Source organism: Xiphophorus hellerii, chromosome 3, assembly GCF_003331165.1.
Source record: "Xiphophorus hellerii strain 12219 chromosome 3, Xiphophorus_hellerii-4.1, whole genome shotgun sequence".
In the NCBI taxonomy this organism is placed as follows: Eukaryota; Metazoa; Chordata; class Actinopteri; order Cyprinodontiformes; family Poeciliidae; genus Xiphophorus; species Xiphophorus hellerii.
Window position 1 is genome coordinate 15,777,810 of NC_045674.1, and position 13,428 is coordinate 15,791,237.

Below are 13,428 nucleotides of genomic sequence, written 5' to 3' on the forward strand. Positions count from 1 at the left end.
GGGGCTGAGAGGTGCGGTGGTGACGGAATGAGACGAGGTCTTCATATTTGAAACTCGAAGAAACAATTCAAATAAATAAATAATAATAACAAAAACCGCTTGTTTATGTAAGTCGGTGTGGCTCGAACATCTGTGCGCGAATCTCAAACATGAGCGCGCACTTGGTTTTACATTTAAATAGATATGCAATGATAAAAACTACATAGGTTGCTTTGGATTTGTAAGGCAGAGAATATTCCGTGAATTATACTAGCTTTTTTCTTTCTTTCTTTCTTTTTTTTTTACGAAAGTGTTGCTTGAAACAAGAGTTCAAGCTTCGCCTCTTTCCACATTCCTCCTCTCTCAGGCACACGCCCTGTGACAACGAAAAAAAAAAAAAAAAGTTGGCTGGAGTGGAGGTTAAATCACGGAAAAGATATGCGCTGTTGGTTAATCTGGTGAGGAGGATCTGGAAGAAGGAAAGAGAGCCGTTCCTCAGAGTTTCTGTTCACTTCTTGTTTCCTGCGCTTTAGGTGAGTCCTGCTTTCTTTTGGGGTTTTCATGCCGCGCAAAACCTTTTCTAATTAAAGCAACTTTTCCGGGAGATTCCAGGCTGCTTTTTTCTCCCCTCTCTCTTAAAAACTGTAGACCATCTTCTTTGGGAGTGTCTGTTGTGGTGACCGCCAGGGTTGTTTTCCCCTCGTTAGTAATTCAACTCCAATCCCTTTACACTTCCACAGAAACCGGACTCTCCACTCGCCCTTTTTTTATTTATTCATTTGCTGCCTGCGTGTGTCACTTCTTCCTCCAATCGCTTGACAAATTGTCAAGATTAGTTCGAGGCTAAATTTAAACGAGAGACACCCTCCACCGTCACCGTTAAGCGCGCCAGCTTTATCAGAACCGTGTTTTTTGGTTTGTTTGGGGTTTTTTTGGCACACGTGCGCCCAGTTCCTGAAAACCCTCATATTGTCTTCAGTCTAGATCCGTGTAGTCTCTTATCAGCCTGAATTATTTAGTTTTTGATAAGATCCCGGTACTGAAACTCGTACAGGCCGGGTCTGGTGTAGTTAATGACGCGGAGGAGGCCAGTGACCTGACTGCTGACAGGGAGGAGGTGGGGCGGTCACACCTTAATGAAACAGACCTGAACTGGGTGGAGCGGATCAGTCACTGGGATTGACAGTGGTCAGTCACTGGGATTGACTGATCCCAGTGACTGATCCCAGTGACTGACCACCGCCCCCCCAAGAAAAGTTGCGAAGGTTCTGTGGAGGTTTAAGATTTTCAGAGATATCCGAAAAAAAGTTACATTTTTCATCCAGCTTACCTTAGCCCATTAAGTGTGGCTGCTAATAGACGCACAAGATGGACCTACATGAGTCACTGAACCAGTTTGAACATGGCACCTCTTCTGTACATAGTAAGTCATCACCTGCTGCACATTTATGCCAGTGTCTTTTTATGAGTGTCTAATGTGACACTGTAATACATCAATCAAGAAACAATAAATCAGCTCAGACTGCTTACATAAATATAGCAATCTGAGCTTTTCAGAATAACAGGTTACTTGTGAAAATTTTATTGCCTTGCACGCGATCTTAGTGCAAATGTAAGAAATCATCTACTCATTATAATATAATAGAGCTTTGGAAACACAAGTTGGCACAATTGATGTGAATTGGAGTTGCACAGTATATCAAATCACAGTGTTTATTGCCACATCAAGTTGTGCCTTTATATTTGGCCAACATGCTCACAACCAATAGACGTTGTCATTAAAGAGGAGAAAGAAAGGAAACAGGAAAATTTGGAGTTAATTCAAAATTCAGCAATATATTTTTGTAAAATTGCAAACCTTTAATGTGACTTATAAATAGGTAGTCAATACTGTGAATTGTTTGATACAAACATGTCCCTATGTGAAAATATAATTTCCCACCACACCTAATTACTTCATTTTACCTTGGCAACAGCATCTGTCGTTAACTGTTAAGCATAACTAGCAACGATTCTGCCACATCACTGTGAAGGAGTTTTGGCCACCTACTTATTGCAGATTTGTACCGATTTGGCCATTTTGGAGGATTTTCTAGTTTCCTTAAGGTTCTACATCTGCCTTTAAATTACGTCTGAACTTTGGTTACTCCTAAATGTCTATTTTTGTTTTGTTAGAGCCATTCAGAGGTGAACTTGCTGGTGTGCTTCAGATCACTGCCCTTTTACATTGAACTCAAACTCGGTGCCAAAAATGCTCCTTCAGGATTGTTTGGTAGGGAGCAAAAGTCTTTGATCCATCAATTACAGCAAGTACCAAAGGCTATATTAATGCAGATATTAAGATATTAAAATTAGTTTGGTTTTGAGAAGGTATATTTTTGTCTGTTCTTCAACTCTCTGTCTCTGAAATAAATTGAGTGTAGGAAAACATGTATATTTACAGTCTGAAGTCACAGAAGGACCAGCGTAGACTGTGAATCTCTGAACTAACGTGCTGGAAATGTCCACTAAGCCGACACAAAAGAGTCAAACTCCCCCTAAACAGAATCATTGGTACAAATAAAACAAAGAGTGTAGCTTCACACCAGCATTTATTCCACATGAGTCATTCTGATCCTCACACACTCTGAATCGGAGCGAATATGTGCCGAGGGGAATCTTCAGAATTTCCCCTTATGCATTTAGAACAAACACTGACCACTGCAGGTCACTTTTTTCTCCCAACATTTCCTCTCTTTCTTTTTTTTTTTTCCTGTCATCCTGCTGCCTCGACTCAAAACGTCTTGCTGTAAAATTTTTCCCATGGTGCTGAAAAGCGACGCTGACGGACGGCGGTGTGCTGGACGGTTTTATTTGCTCTGACGCTGATGCGCACACTCCAGTGTGCTGTCATCTTTGCTGTTTGGTTTGTGAAGGATGTAAAGAAGGTGTCGGGACATTCATAGCAGCTTATTAAATAATAATGAGCAGCATGCTGATGATAGATGTTTACTTGCTGGTTGGTTAGCTGTGTGCTCGTTGTATGTCGAGGTGAAACTAAACCCAGGGTTTGGTTGCTGCCTCTCATTCACCTGCTAATTAGGTTAATGCAGCAGAAGTCCAAGCTGACCTTCTAATTATGTGCGTGTGTGTGTGTGTGTGTGTTATTGTCTATTTGTGTATGTGTGTATCAATGTAGGTCTAGTGTAAGTATTAAGGTGTGGCATCTGTGTCAGATAGAGGATCTAGCAGCTTCTACAGTTACTCCCAACGCCGTCGCCCCAGGAATCCGTCACCATCACTCAAGCCGCGGCCTCTGGGTAGTTTCCGATACACACTGGAAATCCTGCAGAGCAGCCTCACTCCACTCCGCTGATACTGATCAACTCGACTCAAGTGTCTCCAGCATTTTTCCAGGCTTGTGTTGTGCAAGAATTAGCTTGAGGTTTATTTTACAAGGACTAAAACTATAGTAATGTTCATAGTTCACCATGAAAAGCATGAACTTAGTTAACTGCCCTGAAATGAAATGGCTTGCATTTAAAAAAAAACAAAACAAAACAAAACAAAAACAACCTGGGAAGCCTGTCACAGATTAAGACAGGTGGAGGTTAACGTTTCAGTAATGACACTAAACACACAGACGAAGACAAACGTATTGCTACTCTTATGAAACAGGTTGTATTTACTAAAAAAAAAAACAAAACAAAACTTATCTCTCACTTTGACATTTAGTTTGACTTTGTTGGGTTAAAAGCAAAAGCCATTAAATGAAATTTTAACCAGAAATATTGTCATCATTCATGAATGCAATAATTAAAACACGTTTGAAACTGAGCAGTTGGCATAAAGTTCTTCTTAAGGCGCTTTCATAAGGCAGGAAGTCTTCCTAATCAACTATCCTATATAAAAACTTACGCTTCAGTGCCATGCTAAACAACATGCAGTATTTCAACATTCTTTGTCTTTCCATTTTTGCAGTTTCTATTTGGGACAGGAACAGCAACAGGAAATGAAGCTTTGTGTGTAATGATGATTACTGTCAAACAAGCCGTTCTAACAAGCCGTTGCTAAGGAAAAGCCACAGATCTTATTTAGCATGATACGATGCTAAATACGACATCATCATCATGATGTTGTTTCAGTCAGATTCCATAGTCCTCCATGCAAGACATCAGAGGTTTATGGCTTTGATTTGTTTGTTATTTTCTAAAGTCACTCGAGTCGACTTCACCAACAGCAGTTAGTTTTAATTGATTGCAGCTGTGAGCAGCTCCTTTTTCTGTTGCTCAGTATTTGTGAAGGAAACTCCCACATCCACATTAAACCTAACAGTCAAGCCTCTTTTTAATAGAAATATGCTAAAACGTCAACAAATCTTCTAAAAGAAAACAAGATGAGTCACAACTTAAATAATCAAGTGGGACAAAAATATCATGTTTAGACTTTGGGGTTTTTTTTTTTAAAAATTGTGGAGGTTTACCAGAAAGTTGTGTGAGCTTCAGCAGTGATGTGTGTATTATTTTTGAAATAAAGGAGTTTTTATTGACACATGAGATTAAAGTTTGGCCTGCATGACAATGTTGGAAAAACAAAAAACCCTGGATTTCTCTGCAAGACGTTTATCCTATACATTTTCAAGCTTTGATTGAAAAACTTAATAGAAAAATTTATTTTTTGAGTCATAATGCAACATCCGGAAAGAGTTTATATGCATTTCCCTTCAAAAGACAATACCAATTTCCCTGATGGCGACATGAAAGGCTGCTCTGCAAATAAGAGCAAAAAAAGTTATAATTCCATCTCATTAGTTTCACTGGCGTTTCTTTTGGTTTATTTGCATCTTGTGGGTGAACCACATGATGTTTTGGGTTACCTTCATAAATTAACACCAGCAACACGCCATCTGTAATACGAGACAGATTTGTGCCCCTGCTTGCTTCTGTAGAATATCGTTTTTACTTCACTGGTAAAGTTCACAGAGGTTCAACGTACCTTTTTATTTGCTGTCAGCAGTCTTGCTGAAATATTCTCATTACTGCCTTCATTTGTGCAGAGTGTTGTGAAACAGGAGCTACTGTTTCCAGCTGCTATTAGTCACTGTGGTGAGGGTGGGGGGTTGCACAGGTGTTGGTAATAATTTGCTCTGCTCAGGTGTCCCAGAAAACCACAGCAGTGGATCCTGATCTTGTAGGAGATGGATGAGATTTCATCATAGTTATCTTAATTGGAGACACCCATTCTTTTAGTGCAGTGGCATGCTGGAATCAACATTTCTGTGTTCAAAACGGCTAAAATTTGGGTCAAAATCTTATCTATTATAGCTCAGCAGCTTCATGGAAAGCTTGGTATCCAAGGATTGGTTTAGTTTCCTTCAAATAGAGCATTGGGTTTGTGTTCAGGTCGCTTGCTTGACCACTTGATTGATGTTTCATGGATCATACATGACCAGGGTGAGTCACGTCTTGCTGCAGAGTATGTGGAGGTGTGCTGCAGCAGATGGGTATTAGGGAGGAGTAATCTGAACTTTCAGAGCCTGGAGTGTTTTATTTTTTCTTTTAGGATCAGATTTCTCCTGCCAGAGATCATGGCTTTACCTTCACTGACTCCCACTTCACTCACTGTTTTCTTTGTGCTGACGTAATTTGTGTTTCCCATCTTTCTTATGTAAAGCAAAGCTTAGCTGTGACACAGTTGTGCAACCTTATTTTGTTTTGTATTCTTCTAACTTTTTCTGTTAGTTATAAGTGCTTAAGGATATGCACGCATTATGAAAAAATGTTGCGTAACTGTACAGAATAAAAAGTTCAATCAGCTGTTTGACATCATGCCATTTTGCCAGCGTGTCTGTTTGTCATTTGATTCTATTTGAGTCTATATTGAGTTTTCTTTTTACTTCACTTCTCACCTGATGTTTTTTTAAATGAAAACCTACTGAAAACTTACTTTAATGAAGGTGAGAAATTAAACATTGTCAGCTCTAACAGGAAGAGCATAATCGGTACAACAAAAACTTTTTTGAATGTTATCACGTATTTGGTGATATCATCTGAAGTGTAAAGAAAATGCCTGACTTTCGAATTCTCTTTTTACATAAAAATGCGAAAGGTGTCTGGCATGCTTTTTCATCAAGTCCCAATAAGTCAATTTTGGTCGGACCATTGTTCACTGCAATTACAGCTGCATATCTTTTCCGTCTACCAGTTTTGCACGTCTAGTTTTCCATTTCTATGTAAAGTAGGTCAGTCACATTCAAAGTAGGCCTTTACAAAAATTATTATTAAGTTATCCAGTGACAGATTCTCAACTGGATCTAGGTCGGGCCTTAATCTGGACCATTTGACATAAAAATGCGGTGATCTAAACAGAGGATGTGTAGCCCTGGTTCTTGTGGGCTTTTAAATTGCTGCATGTTTGCAGTTGAAAACTCCTGCTTTAAAGTCTTGAAAAGATTGTCTTGAATTGCCCTGTATTTTACTCCATCTATCTCCCCATCAGTTCTGGCCAGCATCAATATCTTGAGCTAAAGAAAAGTATTCCCACAGCATGACACGTCCACCATCATGTCTAATGGTAAGAATGGTGTGTGTAGGGCGTCATGTAGTGTTTCTGCCACACATATTGTTTTGCATGTAAGCCAAAAAAATCAGCTTGGATGCCATCAGACCAGAGCACCTTCTTTAGCAAATTGGTTCCTCCTCTACATGTCTGTCCAAGTACAAATCCTATTATAGGTACAAATCACTGATTTTCTTTTCGCCAATCCTCCCTCAAAAATACTTTAGTGGAGCTTGTAAGTAATAGTTGTCTGTTAAGAAATTGTCCCGCCTCAGCTATGGATCTCTGTAGCTCCCGCAGAGCTACCGTGGGTCACTTCACTGCTTCTCATCGCTTTGTCTTTAAGTCTTGGTGGACCTGTTTTGCCCTTCTCCTCAGTTGCGTCTCTGATCTGCCTGCTGTGTTTTCTTGGTCTTCAAGATGATGTTTGTTCACTGAGGTTCTCTTAAAAAAAATCTCTTAGGCCTTCAAAGAACAGCTGGATTTATGTGTATAAACTGTAGCTTATTATTCATGCTGAGTACAACGGGTTGCAGTGGATTTTATTTGGAGGCAACACAGAAAGGGGTTTTTTACTTGCAAAAATGTTTAATAACTATGTGAAATTATCTTTCCATTTAACTATTCTGCACTTCTTGGTGTTGGTTTGTGTCACAAAATCCAGTAAAATACACGTTTATCATTACAATGTGGCAATATGCAAAAAAAGACACTGTAAAAATAGCCTCTTTTAATTAAATTCCCAAGAGCTCCACTTAAAGGCATAATGTTTGAGAGTCTGGGAGTCTAAGATATGACCGTATCTTCCTTTGTCACTTCCCCACACTCAGCTGTCCTCCTCTGCCTTTGTCTTTCCTAATTTTAGAGATATGGAGTCAGCCATTAAGACCATAGTGACAACATTTCTTAGTTCTGCCAGAGGGAAAGAGAGCCTCGACAGTAAAACCTTCCAGAAAATGGTCAAGAACCAGCTCAGTGGCGTCATGGAGGTGAGAGCACGTACAATCGGTTGCTCTTATGCATCACAGCTGAACCCATTTAACCCAGATTGTTTCTTTGCGTCCCACATGGCAGGACACAAACAGTTCTTCTGCTATCAAGGAGATGCAGCAGGGCCTGGATAGCGACAGCGACGGAAAAGTCGACTTCAAGGAATATCTCTCTCTGATTGGCTACATTGCCAACAGTATGAGTCAGAGTAAGAGTGAACCAACAGCAAACTCATCATAGGAGCAGAGGTCTTCACGAGATCGTCAAACAAAAGCGCATCCTCTTCTTTCTAAAGTCGAAACATTCCAGTCATTATGTATACTTTTTTCTTCATTAGAAGTCAACAGTCATTTTACTGAATTGCAATGTGTTTTTTTAATTCATCTTCACAGTTTTATACATTAAAGTTCTCTCAGTTGGTCCTTTTGTATAACCGTGTAAAGAAAACATGAGTAAAAAATAAACACTTTATATCAAAACTGGAGTGGAATGTATTTTTTTTTTTTTTACACTTTATCTTTTTCTACCGTGAATACGAGGTCAAAAATACAGCAACAAGTAAATTGCTTAATGAATGAATAAATATCTTAACAAAATAATCGACATGCTATGAATTATATAAGAAATAAAAAATGTGTTTGTTCCTTCATATGATAAACCATACCTATGTTTATATTATTTTCATCTCCCTGCCTTATAATGAACAGGCTGATATGTAGCTACTTAGAAAAAAAAAGAACAGAAAAGAAAAGAACTTATTTCTTACCAAGACATCTATCTAGTCTCTGTACTCTTGTCTTCTGAGAGATTATTTAGATGGTTTATCCTTCACCACTCTGTATCTCATCTGACCAAAACTCACATTTCTGGGTCAAATCCCAGCATCTTCTAGAAAATCCACGTTATGGTGTGATGGTGGGATATACGTCTTTTTTTCTGTGTTTCCCAAACATACATTACCTTTTCTGGCTATTACGGAGAAATGTAAAGCCCAAGATGTCACTCTTTTCCACAGTCCTCTTATCCCTCACCATCCTGCTCACAGTAGGTGATGGGAACATAAACCTGTCTGTTGCTTAAAACGTTTCACTCTGCCTTATTTAGATCATCACATCTGTGCTTTAATGGAACATGTTTTCTTGTCTTTCCCATCTTCAGGACTGCTAAAGCGAAATGGTTCCTTCACTTTCAGTCATATTTGTTAACCAGAAAACAAGAATTGGTGATTTGCTAACACTAGAGCTTTTCACTCTCAAATTGGAGGTAGTATTTTTTTTTTTCTGAATGTTTCAGAGTGACATTATGCTGCACTAAAAGATTAACTTATTTTAGGGCCTTTCACACATTAGTACCAGGGATGCAGGCAAACACTGAGGATGCTGTATGCACTGTAGTTTCTCGCCACATTGTCCGATAGATAAAAATGTAGCGTTGCGTTCCTTCCCCTCTCCTTACCTGCCGCACTTGCTAAATATAGCTGTGAATTCCCTAACAAGCCGGACTCACCGGCCGTTAGATGCATGTACTGCTGCAACCAGATCCTGACACAGTATGCTTCTCATTGTGCCCCATCCTGCCTCTTTGCAACACTATCCACATATATGGCGTGTAGGAGTGTGCGCTCACACCATGCCACCCCACTCACTGACACAATATACTTCGGCAAAGACGCATAAGCAAGATGACGCTCCTACCAAAACTGCACAATCAAAGATAAATTTCACGGCTTGTTCAAAACAAAAGCACCTCAGCATAAAGGTTTCGACCTTGCATGCATTGCATGCTGTCGGCTATCTTTAACACAAACACATGAAGTGAGGAGGATTCGCGATCTGAACCGTTTAAGAGTATGTTTCTGTTCCTGCTGAAGTGTGCCTTCAGTGGACTATTTGGAGAATGTTTCTGTTCCTGTTCAAAAGTGACTGTGGTTAAGCTTTTATTTTCATGCTGTTTGCTCAAACATAAAGCGCCTTGGAGGTGTTTGTTAAAGTATTCATGTGTGTTATGTCCTCTCTTTGTGTGAAGGTTTTGTATGGGGATTTCTCTGTATGGCTGCCAGGTGCAATGGCTCTGTTCACCAGTGCTGCACTAATCCAGCTGGATACTATATCAGGCATGATATTGTACTCCCCGTCCCCCTTTTCCTCTGCGAACACCTCGTCCACACACAGAGGTTATGAAGTTATTTATCTTGATCTTGGCTCACTGCTTAGCTTAGCACTCCCTTCATTGTTTTGGCATGAAATTCAAATGGGTTGCACAACACAACAGGATAAACCACTGTGTTTATTATAAATCATCAGAGAAAAGTTGACATGTCATCTGAAGACAAAAGCCAACTGTGTTCAGAAAATCCTCTTGGACTAACAGGTTATCATAAACCAAGGTGTAAATATTGCAAATATATGCTTCAGACTTGCATATTGAAACCAAGTTGCCACCTGCAAACAATTAAATTCACTGCTTGGACTAATATCTGTTTAAACTCAAAATACAAATTCACTTATATAACAGGTGCATCATAGATTAAAATATGATGGATTAGTTTATTTATTTCAGTAACTAAACTCTAAAAGCAACACGTATGTTAAAAGAGATAGTGTTATTTACATGTTGTCTATTAATTTTGGTGATTCTAACATACTGCTAATAAAAACCACACAAAAACAATGTCTAAAAAAATTTTGAATATTACCTAACACCAAACAAAAAGGAGATTTTTAACAGAAGCGTCAACCTGCCAAAACACTGTGTCCCAATGATGTGCAGTATCTGCTCCCCGGAACTCACGATTGCTTTGCATGACTTGCTGCATAAATGCGACATGCCATTGAGGTGCTCAGCCTATGGCTCTGTTGTGATCTGCAGGAAGTCCAGGTTTTTTCAGCAGAGGGATGCATGAAACGCTAGAAGGGTCCAGATGACTGAATTGACCGTGCACTTCAGAAAAAACCACTTTATGAGATGGGACCTCAAGCTCTCACTGATTGTGGAAACTTCACACTCTACCTTGATCAACTTTGATTATGTGTTTTGGTTTTTTTGTTTTTAATAAAAAGGATTTTGTACCACTTTGCAATACTCCAGTGCTTTTTCACATCTGTTGTCCCTGATTCAGGAATAGTGTAACAGAATGTGATCGCTTAAGTGCTGAAGCTCTTGAAGCTCCAGCAGCTAAAGTCCACAATTTGTGAATCTCCCCAGAACTCTTGACCGGCTTTATGTCGCTATTCTGTGAAGAACTTAAACACGCGTTTTCCTTCTACCTTCCATTAATATGGTTTCTAAAAACACTCTGTGATCAGCCAGGTTCTTTAGTAATGACCTCAATGTGGAGGGTGTCTGGCTGAGGGCAACTGTGCTGTCAGGACTTTTCACCAAGGTAGTCTAAGAAATGTTGTTGTTTTTCCCCCCATTGGTCTTATTTAATATTTGAATCTTATGAGAAACTTCATTTTGGATTTTCATAATCTGTAAGGCATAATTACAAAATCATCTAAAAAAAAACATTTGATCTAAGAAATCTATATAATATTTTACTTTTTTAATAGCTGAAATACGCACCCTTTTAAATTATATTCTAATTTTCTGAAATGTATGTTTTCAGTATTTCACTGAAAATGTCATGTCCAAGTAGCTCAGGAACAAGCGGCAGGTGGATCTTTGAAGTATGCGCGTCAATGACAGGTGTCTGGTGCGTAAACAGAGAAGTCAGAGTGGAGAAGATGCAATGGGGCAACAGGTGGAAGGAGGGAGAGAGGTGGTTTGGGTGGAGTAAATGGGTTGTATTTAAGGCGCCGTCGTCCAGAGCCTCCCTATCAGCCGCTATCGCCTCTTCTGTCTGCACCTCGTCATCAAGCCAGAGCTTCATCTTCATTCAGGTAAGAACCAAAGAAGGTCCCTGGCATTAGAGATCTCCCTTCATATGACGAAAAGTTCATTTTTAGAAATGCGTTTTATGGATATAGTGCAGTTTTTCTTTTTCCGATGCAAAGCAAAAACAAGCGCAGAATTAGCTTTCACAGTTTTTCCATTTACTGAAAAGCCTGTAATCCTCATGTCATGGACAACAATGTCTCCGAAGCTGCTGAAAAATGCTTCTTTATTCATCTCTGACGCAGCAGACTCACGCTTCCCACAAAAAGAAAATGCATCGGTAAGCAAAAAACTGATGCAGTAGTCGGAATGAGTCTCTTACGGGTTAGAGGTGATGCAGGTCGGAGAAAGGCAAGACCTTACACTTGTATCTGCTGTTTTGAGCTAAAGTAAAAGGTGGATCAGGTTGCCTCTGAGTGCATCTCTTCCTCTTGTTGTTTGGCCAGAGTTTGATTTCACCCATATCAACTGGCTGCCGCAAACTCTTAGAGGTCCATACACTGCAGCACATTAAGTGAGGACAGTTTTTTTTTTATATCAGGAAAACTGTCAGAGAGGAAACAGGCCTAACTTCTAGGTATTGTTTCCAACTCGTATCAGTTTAGCTTATTCAGTGACAGAATACTCTTACTCCTTCATCAGTTTGGCTTTTTTTTTTAAATCTCTGAGTAAGATTGAGAAAGCAAAGACTGCGCGCTGCAGGCAGAAGCTTTAGCCGCTTTTGACTTTTTTTTCTACCTGAGAGAGCACCACTTAGACCATCACTGCTACATCTCCAACCCGTTCCTCTTTGTTCCTTTCCAGAATGTCTTTGCCCAACTCAGAGAATGCCTCCACCCTGGAGAATGCCATGCAGCTGATGATCCAGACCTTCCACAAATACTCTGGAAATGAGGGGGATAAATACACGCTGAGCAGGGCCGAACTCAAAGAGCTGCTCACCACGGAGCTTGGCACCTACCTGGGGGTAAGAAAGCACATGAAGCCACACACACACACACGCCTACATACATATATTACAGCTGAAAAACAGTTCATGCATATTTGACTCCCTTTTTCTCACAAATGCAGAATGCCCAGGACAAAGAGGCTGTGGATAAGGTCATGAATGATCTCGATTCAAACAACGACGGAGAGGTCGATTTCACTGAGTTTGTCATCTTGGTTGGAGCTCTAACTGTAGCCTGCAACGACTTCTTCCTGGAGTTCAATGATAAGGCAGAGAAGAAGTGAGCGGCTCATAGAAATCCACTCTTGCAAACACAAAACCCCTACGCACCAGCGAGGAAATGGTAACAGACATCCTGTCATAAAGCTGAAGTGCAAAAACACACAAAAACACACTGACCTGAGCTGTAATAGTTACTTGTTTGTTTATTTTGTTTGTTTTTTTTGCCTCATTGTAACTGTAAAAGTGAATATTATTTCTCACTTCATTTCCTGCAGTTCTTTGTCTTGAGTTACTTTTTGATACACCTTCAAGTTAAATGTTTCTTCCCCTGGAAAAAATAAACATTAATTTAAACCGTGCATTGTCGGCTCTGTCTTATTGCAGCACAAAATAAAAAGGAGAGCAAATAGACACCAGGGGGCAGCATTACTCCCTGGTTTATCAAAAAAGCAATATAGGAGCAGAAGAGCTCAAACAGGTTTATACACAGATGTAAGACATATTTCTGTTATCATAAAAGAATGTGTATAGCTCCAGTTGCAGTAATCATCATCGATGCATTTTACCCTGTAATAGTATATTTCAACTTTTATTTTTATTTTAATCATTGTGTTTGAAATCATTTTAGCACTGAGATTTAGAAAATGTTAATACAGTACCAATAAAGTGTAAATTATTATTGTTATTATTATAAGAAGTCACTTGCGGTGGTTTGAGGGTTGATTAAAATAGTAGAAAGGCTCATGTGTGTATTTATTGATTTAAAGGGAGAGTGTGCAATAATGAATATAGATATATCCTGTCAATGTGCCAGATTCAGCCTACCACTTCCCCCGTATGATTAAAGCTTCCTGAAAGAAAGCATGTTTGTTTGC

General features: G+C 39.5%; 2 protein-coding genes across 3 annotated transcripts; both read left to right on the forward strand.

Annotated features, from left to right (window-relative positions):
* The first annotated feature begins 357 nt into the window (after positions 1-357).
* LOC116717514 (protein S100-A16) lies at positions 358-7,985 on the forward strand. Its single transcript, XM_032558959.1, has 3 exons — positions 358-512; positions 7,382-7,505; positions 7,591-7,985. The coding sequence occupies exons 2-3, from the start codon at positions 7,386-7,388 to the stop codon at positions 7,744-7,746; spliced, it is 276 nt and encodes a 91-aa protein (XP_032414850.1). The 5' UTR covers positions 358-512; positions 7,382-7,385; the 3' UTR covers positions 7,747-7,985.
* A 116-nt stretch (positions 7,986-8,101) lies between these two features.
* On the forward strand, positions 8,102-13,232 carry s100t (S100 calcium binding protein T). 2 transcript variants are annotated; one of them, XM_032558957.1, is made up of 3 exons: positions 8,102-11,387; positions 12,187-12,349; positions 12,454-12,912. In XM_032558957.1, the coding sequence occupies exons 2-3, from the start codon at positions 12,188-12,190 to the stop codon at positions 12,613-12,615; spliced, it is 324 nt and encodes a 107-aa protein (XP_032414848.1). In that variant the 5' UTR covers positions 8,102-11,387; position 12,187; the 3' UTR covers positions 12,616-12,912. The 2 variants fall into 2 exon arrangements, with proteins under 2 accessions (XP_032414848.1, XP_032414849.1); XM_032558958.1 differs by lacking the exon at positions 8,102-11,387 and having other exon boundaries at positions 11,394-12,349; positions 12,454-13,232.
* Positions 13,233-13,428: the final 196 nt, after the last annotated feature.

Coding starts and splice junctions, on each gene's coding strand:
- s100t (XM_032558957.1), top strand. CDS start 12,188: ATGTCTTTGCCCAACTCAGAGAATGCCTCCACCCTGGAGAATGCCATG. Junction 12,350..12,453: donor AGCTTGGCACCTACCTGGGG/GTAAGAAAGCAC, acceptor TCACAAATGCAG/AATGCCCAGGACAAAGAGGC.
- LOC116717514 (XM_032558959.1), top strand. CDS start 7,386: ATGGAGTCAGCCATTAAGACCATAGTGACAACATTTCTTAGTTCTGCC. Junction 7,506..7,590: donor AGCTCAGTGGCGTCATGGAG/GTGAGAGCACGT, acceptor CCCACATGGCAG/GACACAAACAGTTCTTCTGC.